General features: G+C 33.1%; 1 protein-coding gene across 1 annotated transcript; it reads left to right on the forward strand.

The window, feature by feature from the left end:
* The first annotated feature begins 278 nt into the window (after positions 1-278).
* On the forward strand, positions 279-3,975 carry LOC108982509 (protein TRIGALACTOSYLDIACYLGLYCEROL 4, chloroplastic-like). The gene is made up of 4 exons (XM_018953909.2): positions 279-1,042; positions 1,271-1,628; positions 2,118-2,443; positions 3,040-3,975. Exons 1-4 carry the CDS (start codon positions 494-496, stop codon positions 3,235-3,237), a joined length of 1,431 nt encoding a protein of 476 aa, XP_018809454.2. The 5' UTR covers positions 279-493; the 3' UTR covers positions 3,238-3,975.
* The last annotated feature ends 8,539 nt before the right edge of the window (positions 3,976-12,514 follow it).

Here is a 12,514-nt window from a genome sequence, read left to right on the forward strand (position 1 = left end):
ATAAAGGAATGGAATATGGGATAGTGAATAATGACTAATGAAAATAATTTTTCATATATAAATAATATTAACATTATAGATTCTCACATTTTATAATCTTTTGATCCAATTTAATACTTTTTTCTTTCAATTTCTGTGTTATTTTATTTTAAATAAAAATGTATTATGTAACATAGTTTTCTTTTTAAATTGAGAAAAAAAAAATCAATAAAAAAATTGAGAGAAAACGGGAAAAAAAAAATTATTGAATTCGGTGGTTGGTAATTTAGAAGGAGAGAGGGAGGAGGCTTTGTCTGTAATTGGCCATGGGGCCTTCAAAATCCTTAAACCCCCATATCCCCCTCCCTGCCTTCGTTATCCATTTGAGAGGTGGCAAGTCAAGTGGAAAGTATTGGGACTGTTGTGCAAATCTTTCTTTAGGGTTTTAGTGCTTTAGTTTAATTTAGGTGAAGCATAGTTGCAGAAGAAATCGAATAGCTTTGAAGGGGAAGGGATGAAGAAGCTGAGATGGGCAATGGACGGAAGCTTTTGGGACCTCGACGTGTCGACGCCGAGGACCCTTGACGGGTTGGCCCGCCCTGTTCCTGGTGACCCAATTCCGCTGGGTCTATCGAGAGGCACCAGGCTCTCGAGGGCCAAGCAGCTCCACTTCATGCAGCGCTTCATGCCGGTACCGTTTGTCCCCTCTTACGCCGCCGCGTCCGACGGCTTCGCTCTCCAACGCGTCCTCACCGTTCCCTTATCTGAAAACTGGTTCTGCACTTTGTTGGGTCAGTTCAATTTTCAGAAGTTCGTGTCCTCTTTGATGAAGGAGAGTGGAGAAACATCGACACCACCACCAGCTGTCTCCACATCCTCATGGCTGCAATTGCAATTGCAGAGCATTGGGAAACACCTTCGTGACAAATCCTTGTATGCCCTCGGCTTCTCTTCCGAACTATTGTTGACACCCGATGATACCATGCTTCTTAGCGTAGATTCACATTCATTTTCGCATACTCATAAGAAGACGCCTCGGAAGAAGGCGGTCCTTCATCACAAGGTAACTCTTCAGCTTCCTTTTCAACTATTACCACATAAATTCCCTCTGTTTTTTTTTTTTTTTTTTTGGCCAAGGGTATTCTCTACCTATGTGGTGTTGTGGTACATTCTCTACTTATTCATAGCTTCTTGTTCTTGTATTGTGAGTTACGTTGTGCTATTCTGGTAAACATTTCTTCTTGATGAGGATTATGTCTTTTGGTTATGATGTATTTGCCAAATTTTGAAGTTTCCCAATCACAACTTGACGGTGGAAGCAGTTTCGCCAGCGCTTTTTGTTGACAAGTCTGGTAATTATTGGGATGTACCCTTTTCCATGGCCATCGATCTGGCTTCTCTCGCTTCTGACTCTGGTGCCAGCTATCATCTATGTTTGCACCATAACTCTGGTTCACCCACGCAATTCGGAGATGATCACACCACCCACGAAGCACCCGCTACTCTCCTCCCTGGTTTATCCCTCAAAAGTGCTTTTTCCTTCAAGCAGAATTTGGAGATTTGGAGGAGCAAAGCTCAGAAGTTGAAAATGGTGCAACCATATGACATGTTCCTTTCAACTCCTCACGTTTCAGCATCAGGGATCATAGGTAAGCAAGCTACTGTTTCTTTTGCTCACTTTAAATTCTACTGGTTGATCCAAATGGGGATGGTGAGTGCAGGGTTTGGCTCTAAGCTTTTGGTAGGCAAGTTTCACTTCAATGGAGGAATACTTGGCAGATTTGAAAAAATGAACCATCAGACCTTGGATTTTGTTAATTATCATGCAAGTTGTGCAGCTGGTGAAAGTGAAACTATTAACAGTGATCCCATGCACTTCTTTATAACTTTTAATGGATAAAGATAATTTGTCTGGTTGGCTCCTCTGTCCGACCCCTATGCTAAGATTTCTATTATGAGTAGCAAAGTTCATGACATTTTCATCATTGAAGTTTCAGCTTGGGCTCAATGCAAAAGATCTATCATTGATTTGGTCCTAACCACCACTTGATGCATCACTTGGCATTCCGTTCATTGACTGGTGGCAAATTCACGTGTAATGCATACCAATGAATAAATCTCATATGCCATTGCTGTAGGTGCTGCTTTGGCTGCCTCTGTTGGAGATTGCTCTGTTAGATCAAAGGATCAGGATCCCAACTGCTTCTCTTTTGAGGCATCTGGAGTAAAATCTGCCTTCCTAGCAGACCTGTTTGCATCAGTATCATTTACAGCTCAGCATGGAAATTACCAACGGCTATTTTTGGATCTTACCCGGTTTCATGCCCGCTTGGACTTTTCTTCTGGTTCCAGGTTTCTTTCAGGTGCAACACGTCTAACTCAAGATCTTATTAATTCTCGACAGCCAAGTCTTGAAGATTTTCAAGCCATTTGCCCCAATGCTACCCTTTCACTTCAGCAGCAGGTGCCCTCATTTTTCTCATAATCTTTCATGTTTATGTGTTTATGTTTGCACAACATACTTCTGGGCTCGACTAATTTTATTTTACAAAAGAAGAAATACAGCTCAGCAACCTCTCTCTCATGTGTGTGCATGTGAAAACAGCTGGTAGTTAAACAAATGATTGTTTCCTTCTTATATGTTGGAATCAAATAGATTTGACACCGAGGAAAGCTTTGCAGCTTCCATTCAGATATGTTTGTTCACTAAATATCTGCTACCTGTTGAATTAGACATCATATTTTGATTCTAGAATGGATTTGTAGTGTTGACAGAATATACACGATGGTTTCCCAACAATGTAGTGGCCTTGTTTGTGCTTATTCAGTAAAATGTTAAAAAAAAACTTGTTTTGATTTTGAACTTTTGAAGTTCATCTTACTAGAAACTGGTAATGTTTATGTAGCATCTAGGAGAAATGTTTAAAAGGTATATTTTCTTTTTCCTTTCATGGCATTTCATATCTTTTTGCTTTACATATTTATATAGCATCTACCTATAAAAGAAGAAATTTATGTAGCATCCAAAGAGGTCTAACAACTTCCTTGTATGTTTTTCAGATTGCTGGACCCGTCAGTATTAGAGTCGATGCAGGAGTTGCAGTTGATTTGAAGAACCGAGACTGGCCTTTACGTGTGGATGAACCTATATTTGCTATTGAGTATGCATTGCAAGTCCTTGGTTCCGCAAAGGCTGTGGCATGGTATTCGCAGAAGCACCAAGAATTAATGTTAGAGCTTCGTTTTTTTGAGACATAAATCATATTCTTTTGTATGTGTTTCTTTTTCTGTGTTTTCCTACTGTGGATCATTTGAGGGAGATACTCCCCTTACCTACCATTTTTGTCCCCATAGCCTCTCTAAACTATCTCCACTTTCCCTAAAAAAAACATCTCCTGCCCCATCCCTCCCCTCCCCTCCCCTCCCCTTATAACCCAACAAGGATCCTTGCCTTTTTCCCCTTGTATTTTTTTTCCTGGTTTTTCCTCCTTTCAGGGTAGACGAAGTCAGATCTACCAATTTTGGGCCACAGAGCATGTGCCCCTCCATTACATTCTAAGGCACACCACCCTTAAATTTCCCATTGCAATCCCTTCCATGATCCATCCAGCTATTGAGAGCTTCTCTCATTGCTACTTTCCCTAAAACTGAAAGTTGCCATACTTCACCTCTCCAAGGAAGAGGAAGTGGAGTTCTTAATGATTTCCCCCCCAACACTCTCTTATGCTGTGATTCCCTATGCTCATTTCTTGAGACCTGATCGATCAAAAAAGTTTAGAACCGGATCGGTTTACTGTCTCTATTTCCAGATTTAGCAACTGTAATTGCATACTTTTCGGGTCATCTATCCTCTCTTTTTGTAGTACCATAACATTATTGATATATCATTTGGCTATGATAGGGTGAGAATATCGCATCATCTGTACTTTGAGAGCATGTATACATTATTTTCTCACTGATGTCATGTCAAATAAAACTGATGCTTATATAAACAATTTTTAATTACATAATATGTGAGGGACGAGAGTACCACGATATATGTACTCTATAAGTACTTAATTTAAAACAAAAGTGAAAAAGAAATTGTTTTATTTGACCGTAAAAATATGTATAATGGACTTACAAAAAAAAAAAAAAAACTTCTCGATCTGAAAAATGCTATTCTTAATCTTTTTAGTATTCGCTTTTAATTTCTTTTTAAATTAAACTATATCTAGTGTAATATAAGCATTGAAAGTTATATATAAAATAATTTAAAATATGAATTTATTGGCTAGCTTATATTAAAATATAATATAAATCTATATAGTTTCGATAAGTATGCAAATAATATATTGGCCCTCATTTATCTTTAAATTTTTGTCTCAAATCTTCTTAAATACAAAGAAAATATTTTGTGTACAATTACAAATTTAGTACAAATTATCGGTTCCTCTCCCCATTTTTTCCGTTCAAATAAATATATTAAAAGAGATATATTTTATCTTTGGATTTTTCTATTATTCTTATTGGAGATAAGGATTAAAAAAATATATATATATGTTTAGTTATACCATATTTTCATACAAGGTATAAAAAATAAATAAATAAATAAATTTATTTTTCAAACACATTCTAGAAAGAAAATCATTCCGACCCGAGAATCCAGGTATCAAGTTCGGTCTAAATCGAACTAGTATTTTTTGTATCTTTAAGAAGTGTACACATGATTGGTGGCCAACAAGTTATGGAACCCATAACTGTCTAATTAATGCTGCATGGATTTTCCTTTAATTGCACGGCAAATATAAATTAGTTACTTATCATCCGCAATTTCTTTTTTTCTTTAGGAGGGGTTTTCAACCTCAGACTTTTATTATGGAGGTTGAGAGTTATGTCAATCAGGTAGCAGATCTTTGACGGCAAATTTTATGTTGTCTGAGTTTAATTAACATTAAAGAGGTTTTCCAATAACATAGACAACTCATCCACTACTTAATTATCGATAAATTCAATGTTGGAGTGTTAGTTATCAATTAAGGAATTTGAAAATTAATTTTAGAGTTGCTACCCGACTTTGGGGTATAGGATGTGAAAGAGATATAGATATATTTTATAGCATTTATAGCTATGCGAACGAATGCTCAATAAATATTATAAAAAAAATAAATATTATAAATCCGATGTTATGGGCCTATCTCTCTCCCGTTATAGATTTTAAATTTAAATTGACATTATAAAAAATCTAAATCCTTCCCGATTCTTACATTTATTGAACCTAAACCTCTCACATTGAATGAACACGACAGATCAATTGGTATCTGAACACAGACCATAAAGATACGTGATGGTAACCGTTAAGATATAAAATAAATAATAAATTTTTTTTTATTAATTTAAATTTTTAAGATAAGTGATAATTTCATATAGAACAATAAACTCGAGTCATGTAATTAATAAAAAATTTCATAAAAATAAATTTAGCAAATTGATGTAACTAAATATGATACATTAGATCTATTTAATAATAAAAAAAAGTTTTATAATTTGATATGCCACAATAAATCACATGTTATTTTTAAACCAAATAGATACGTAGCATTAATTATGCAGATAAGGATTTAGGAGTTGTTTTGTGAGATGAAATGATTTTAGATAAAAGTTGAATAAAATATTATTAGGATATTATTTTTTTTTAATATTATTATTGTTTTAAAATTTGAAAAAGTTGAATTGTTTATTATATTTTGTGTAGAAATTTCAAAAAATTTATAATGATAAAATGAGATGAGTTGACAGTATTTTTCAATCCAAATGACTCCTTAGACTTTTTCTTCTAATTAAGTTCCTAATCAAGCATGTTAAGCACGTATTAGATTTAGATTATAGTGTCCGAAAGAAGTTACAGGCAACAAATTCAACCCTAGACTTAGGGCAAAGGCTTGTATCCAGTTCAACCTAAAATCCCAACATGTTAAGCATGTGAAGCTAATCCGTTGAGGAATTTCAAGGCAATTCCGATCTATTCTTGCCACAAACAAGAAAAGTATAAACAACTTAATTTTCTTTTTTTAAAAAAATATGCAGTGAAATATTAAATTATATATGGATGATGATTACGCTACAAATTTCTTCTCCTTGTTAATCTTTTCAATTTATTTATATACTCTTTACACTAAACTAATTAAAATTTGTAACAAAATGAGAAATGGGAAAAGGAAAAATGTTTTCTCTCGATTTGTTGCGGTGTATGTTTTTTATATATAATTTTAGAGTAATGCTAGATATAGTTTTAGATCAGTGTGCAAGTCTCGTATACTATTTAAAAAAATTAGGATTTACTATTATATTAAAATAATAAATTTTCTTGTGGGTCATAAATTTACCTAAAAAAAAAGTGTGCGAAACTTATATTTCTAAGACTATAAATATTATTTCTCTTATTTTTATTAAAGTTTGAACTTAGAGATTGTCTTTTATGGATTGATCTTCTCTAGAATCCGTTTAGATACAGAAACGGTCTCATCTCATCTTATCATTACAACTTTTTTAAATTCTCACATAAATATAATAAACAATTCAATTTTTTTAAATATTAAAATAATAATAATAATATTTTATTTAACTTTAAATTTTTATTTAAAATCATCTTATCTCATCTCATCTCAGTATCTAAACAGAGCCTAAATGATAGGAGAATCAATATTATTTCTGAATTATGAAAAATCATTTTTTACATGTACAAACAAATGTTTTAGTTGAAAGTGAAAACTTTTTTTCAGAAAAATGGAGATTTTTTATTTGTTTTGGAATTATTCTTTCCTCAGGTGTGTTGGGGTTCCACATTTTGATGGATAAGTAATTCGTATGTGATGTACAAGTATGACAAAGTGGTGGGATTAAAAAAATAAAAAGAAACAAATACAACGTACGTACGTACGTGAGAAGAAGTACTCCCAAATCATGAGTAATGATATGGCCGGTGGATTATATTTTTTCCGACTCCTTTTTAGCTTTGATGGATAAAATTTATAAAGTTGTCGCCTCCATCTACAATGTTCGATTGAGAACGACTTTTAGATATATTTTTATTGAAAGATTGAAAAGTATGCGTTAATTGAATTAAGAGAAATGTTATTTATCATCTTTGTCATTTTATTTCAATATTAATATATGTGTTTAAATAGAAAGATAAAAATAATAAATCATATATTAATATATGAAATAATTTTGGCATCATCCAGTCTCCTAATGCACACTCCACACCCTACTTGGAGATCGGGTTTACTAATCCCATGAATCCGCTTCTCAATTTAGTCCCCTCCCCCCAAGGCTTGAGTCCTCAATAGCAAGAATCAGCACGTCATCTTCGACCTCAAGCCCTCAGCCCCCGACCCCAAGCACGTCATCTCAGTGATTTCTTCCCCATGACTTGAATGCCCCAAATTAATAATAGCCGACGGTTGGGTAATGCAGGGCAAACATTGTGGAAGCCCATGTACAAGTACAATCCTTGCTAAAAGTAGAATATTCTGCTAAAGAGATAGAAAGCATCATCGATTCATCAATATGGCGTCTATACAGGATCTGCAAGCACAACTTGATAATATGCTGTAAATGCTTGGGAAGCCCAATGACTTAATGCCAAATCTTTTCCTCAATACAATGACATTGATAATACAGAACAGTATTAGATTTCATATGTGGATCCTCGATGTTGCTGGTAGATAAATAGGAAACCCAAACACGGGGTGCCATGAGGAAGCGAAGGAGGTGGTCATGGTGGTTGGGTTTATAGGTGTGGTGCGAAAGAGTAAGATGGCCTTGTTTGAATTCACAAACCACCTCAACTCATCTCAACTCATCTCATCTTCATCATTACAACTTTCTCAAATTCTCATACAAAATATAATGAACAATTCAACTTTTTCAAATCCAAAAACATTTTTATTAAATACTCACACAAAATGTAATAAACAATTCAGTTTTTTCAAATCTTAAAATAATAATAATATTAAAAAATAATATTTTAAAAATATTTTATTCTACCATTCACAAATCATCTCAACTCATATCCGAATCCAAACGACTCCTTAGAAAGTCCAACGATGATGGTAGTGGGATAAAGGGGTCTAGGATCGAAGAGAATGGTGGTTGTGGTGTTTTGGAAGATAGGAGAGCTTTGGGATTGCGCCTCAAAAGCTTCTTGAAACTCATTCTTCCCCAAACATGAAAAAAAACTGGAAGAAGCTTCTTGATGTCGAGCATAAAGATGTTTAGCAGAAGAACAAAGGTGTTCAACAAGAAGAAAGGTGTCGAGTAAGAAGGAAAAAAAAATGACAACACGTCAGGTGTAGGGTGTTTGTTGATGAACAGTGGTTGATTAGTAGAAAAACTCTTAATATGTGGTATATATGATGATAAGTAGATTTTTTCTTGAATTAATGTTATTCGAAGAAATAATTTCTGTAAAAAAATTTCTTCTTTAAGTTTTATGAATATTATTTGCTTTTGTGTTATAATTTTTGCAAAATTTGTTTTGAGTTTTGTTGATTTGTTGTTTGATTACGGTTGAAACCCCACAATATGGTCGGATGATCATCTCTCTCACGCGATGGTTCGTAGTGGTGATCTGTTTAGAACTCTCATTCATGACTTGCTTAATCATAAATAACTAGAAGTAATTGAGATAAATGTTTACGTGATTCGACATTGAGACCTACGTCCACGAATCTTAGTGTAAATCTACTAGAAATCGAGTTTGTTATTGTCTCTTAATCCTCACGCTCTCTACAAGTGCTCTCATGAAGCTGTAGAGTTCTCTTTGGTCTTCGTTCTCTCTTCAAGGAAGCCAAAACTGGAACCCATTTTTTTTGTTGCCACTTCCCTCTTTTATGATCTATCTCACTGCTTTATGTTTCATCCCTTCATCTTACGTCTCATTATTACTTTATATCTGATCAACCTTTGTCTTTGTCAGATTCTTCCTTCCTCTCTCTTTTATACCTATAGATGCAAGAGTTTGATTAGGACTAGGTGATTAAGATGATAAGTTTGGATATGACTCGGTGACTAAGATGATAGATTTCATCTTATGTTGGGATTTATATTTTGGATGAATGTAAAATAATTTGAATTTATCTAAAGTTGTTTTGATCTCATCTAGAGGTTGTTAGTAAGTGTTTTAGATAAGTCAAAAGTGTAGAAGTCGAGTTCTAAGAGATATATTTTATCCAGAGAAGAGTTTGAATGTGAAACTGCAAATTCTGAAAAGATACGTATCAGGTGCTAGCAAGTTGTCGGTAGAATCTGTCAACAGAGTTTCATTATAACTTGGAAACATTTTCCAAAAATCTATTTAAACTGTCATACTAGCTGGGAACTGCAAAGATTCAATTCTGGATATTTTTTAGAGCATTTTCCAATACATATTTTGATGAGAAAATTTCTTGGAGAATTTTCATATTGTTTGTCTCAAAGAGTGTGATCATTGATCTAAGATTGAGATAGAGTGATCGTGATTCAGCCACTAGAGTTCTAGGCGAAAAGCCAATGTTTAAAAATCGTCAGAGATTCTGGCTACTACGGCGGTAGAGACAAACAGGTCGTTTGTATGGTCAAATAAAAGTATCAATTGATAAAAGTTTTGTAATTGAAATTTTCTTGTAACTAATTTTCAAATAATAAAATTGATTTTTCTAGATTTGATTGTTCCGTAGGATTTTACCTTTAAAGAATTCTTTAAAGGGTTTCTCTTCGTTATCAATCTTGGTATTATGCAATTGGTTTATTTTATGTTAATATTTTCTTATTATATAATTGCATGATTGACAGCTAATCAATTTGTTGAATAAATTAGTAGAACGTTGTATTACAATATAGAAATATTTGGATAATTTCAATACCCTTGCATACCGAGGCTTCCATCTTCCATGGGTTCTTGGGTAGACTTAACTCTTGCATTCATTTGATTACCAACAAGTTTGATGTTTTCTAAATCATAAAAATCGATGCAAATGATTGGATAAAAAATATTTTTGCATGATGGAAAATTGTTTTGATATGTACAAAATGTATCAAATTGAAGCTGAATTTTTTAAAAAGAAAAATCGGGATTTTTTTTTTAAAATTTATAAATCCTAAACAAGACAAGGGATGGATGTTGGAGTTCAACAAATACAACGAGATAACACCTTAAGTGATATGGCCGGTGGATTAAACTTTTTCCGACCCATGTTTTTGGCTATATATATACATATATTATATATATATGATGGATAAGATTTAATATAAGGTGTCGACTCCGCAGTGTTTGGACCGACAACTTGAATGGATGTCACGCAGGAACATTATATAATATAAACTAGTCTTAGGTTGATCATAAATTAAGAGGAGATTACCTTTAAAATGCTGACGGCCTTGGGAAATTCCATTTGGGAACCAGACAATATTGGCAACCACTTTTCCATCAACTAAAGCAAAAGCAAATTTTCAAATACACTTAAAAAATATAGAATCAGCCTTGCGTTGAAATAAGGTTAAAGATACCAAAATATAGGATTTGGAAAGAGACAAACATAAAGTGGATGTCATAATATTTATAGTTGTTTGAGAAAATGTTAAACAAATATTTTTATATGACTATCTCTCTTGTACTCTGTTGCGTTTGGATGTTGAGTTGTGCTAAGATGAGTTGAGTTCTTAATAAATAGTAGTGAAGTGAGATGATATAGTGTATTTTGAGGCACCTACCTAAGGCTACGTTTGGAACATGAAAGCAGCTAAGCTCATCTAAGTCGAGTTCAAATTTAAGCCTAACCCAACATCCAAACACACAACTCCCAAATCATTAAACATAACTCAATTTAAAACCTTTTTACACGTGAGACCCACAACATTTTTCAACTCAACGCCTCTTTACACGCGAGACTTACAACCTTTTTCAACTTTCCATAAATATATCTAAACTCATTTTAACATCCAAACACATCAAAAATTTTAAGAGATCTTTGAAATTATCCAAGTACCCCTGTATTGGATAACCATGTTCTACCAATTCAATCAAAAAGTTGATTAGTGATCAATAATGCAATAATTTTTTATAATCAATCATATTCATAAAGTAAATAAAGTGTGTAAAGCCAAATTTGATGGGTACGAAGGGAAACTTTTTGAAGAACTCCTCAAAAGTAAAACCCTACAAGGCAACCAAATCCAGAAAAATCAATCTTATTATTTGAAAATCAGTTACAAGTAATTCTCAATTATAAAATCTTTGCTAATTGACTCTTTTACTTGATCTGAGAAATGACCTGTTTGTCTCTACGCAGTAGTAGCCAGAATCTCTAGCGATCTTCAAATAATTGACTTCTCTCCTGGAACTCCAGTGGCTGAACTCGATTAATAACATGAAGTAGACACACACTCAATGAGAGAAAAATAACTAGAAAAGACTTTCCAAAATCTCCAAGGCCGAAATCTTTACAGATTCTAACCATTAAGATCCCTTAAATAAACAATCTGATAGGAATTTGACTCGCAATAGAACTCTGCTGAAGGAACAAATCTGATAGGAGTTTGAGTCATAGTGAAACTCTGCTAATGAATTCTGCTGACGGATTTTGCTGGCGCCTGATACTTGTCTTCTCAGCATTGGCAGTTTCACATTCAAACTCTTCTCTGGATAAGATTTATTTCTTAGAACTTGACTTTTACATTTTTGATTTATCTAAAACACTTCCTAACAATCTCTAGATAAAATCAAAATAGCATAGATAAAGTCAAAGTATTTTACATTCATCCAAATTACAAAACTAAAGATAAGATAAACTCTATCGTCTTATTCACTTAGTCATATCCAAATTTATCGACTTAGTTAGTCACCTAGTCCTAGCCAAACTTTTGCATCTATAATCTTAATCCTAAATTCTAAACAATAATTCTTGTTAGAGTGAACACAATGTGAGAAATAAAATAAAAATGAAAAATGAAATCGAATGAACGTCCAACATATATATCATCAAAAGAGACTATTTGATGTATCTATATGGATTATGGAGAGAGGTCTTACTGAAATTTATAGACGAAATGTAAACTCACTTTTTAGGATAAGTTAAGGAAGATAATGGAAAATGATTTCTATATAAATAGGCCAACCCTACATATTATCAATACACATTAAAGTTTAGAGTTTTTCCACATACAGTCTTTTACCGTATCTAACATGAGAGAGGAAATAATATAAAAGATGGATAATGATGCACCTATAACTTTTTTACAATTCAAAAATTTTATATATAGTTGTTTCTACGTATTCCACTAATGTGATTGGCTGTATTATTTTTTTAATATAAAATAACCGTTTTGATCAATTATATCAACGGAGTGTGCAATAAATATATAAAAATTACTATATGTAACATAACTCATTACCATTCATTTTAAATAGAGTTATAAAATACTTGTAAACGAGTTGCATGTTTTTCATTTTTCTTTCAATAATTTTATCAGAGACTCTAGTATTAATTAATGGAGTAATAAAAGAGACACAATTCTT

This window comes from Juglans regia, chromosome 12 (genome assembly GCF_001411555.2).
Source record: "Juglans regia cultivar Chandler chromosome 12, Walnut 2.0, whole genome shotgun sequence".
Classification (NCBI taxonomy): Eukaryota; Viridiplantae; Streptophyta; class Magnoliopsida; order Fagales; family Juglandaceae; genus Juglans; species Juglans regia.

Excerpts from the sequence above, each read along its gene's own strand:
- LOC108982509 (XM_018953909.2), top strand. The coding sequence starts at position 494 with ATGAAGAAGCTGAGATGGGCAATGGACGGAAGCTTTTGGGACCTCGAC. Across the intron at positions 1,043-1,270 it reads AGGCGGTCCTTCATCACAAG|TTTCCCAATCACAACTTGAC; the intron begins GTAACTCTTCAG and ends CAAATTTTGAAG. Across the intron at positions 1,629-2,117 it reads TTCAGCATCAGGGATCATAG|GTGCTGCTTTGGCTGCCTCT; the intron begins GTAAGCAAGCTA and ends CCATTGCTGTAG.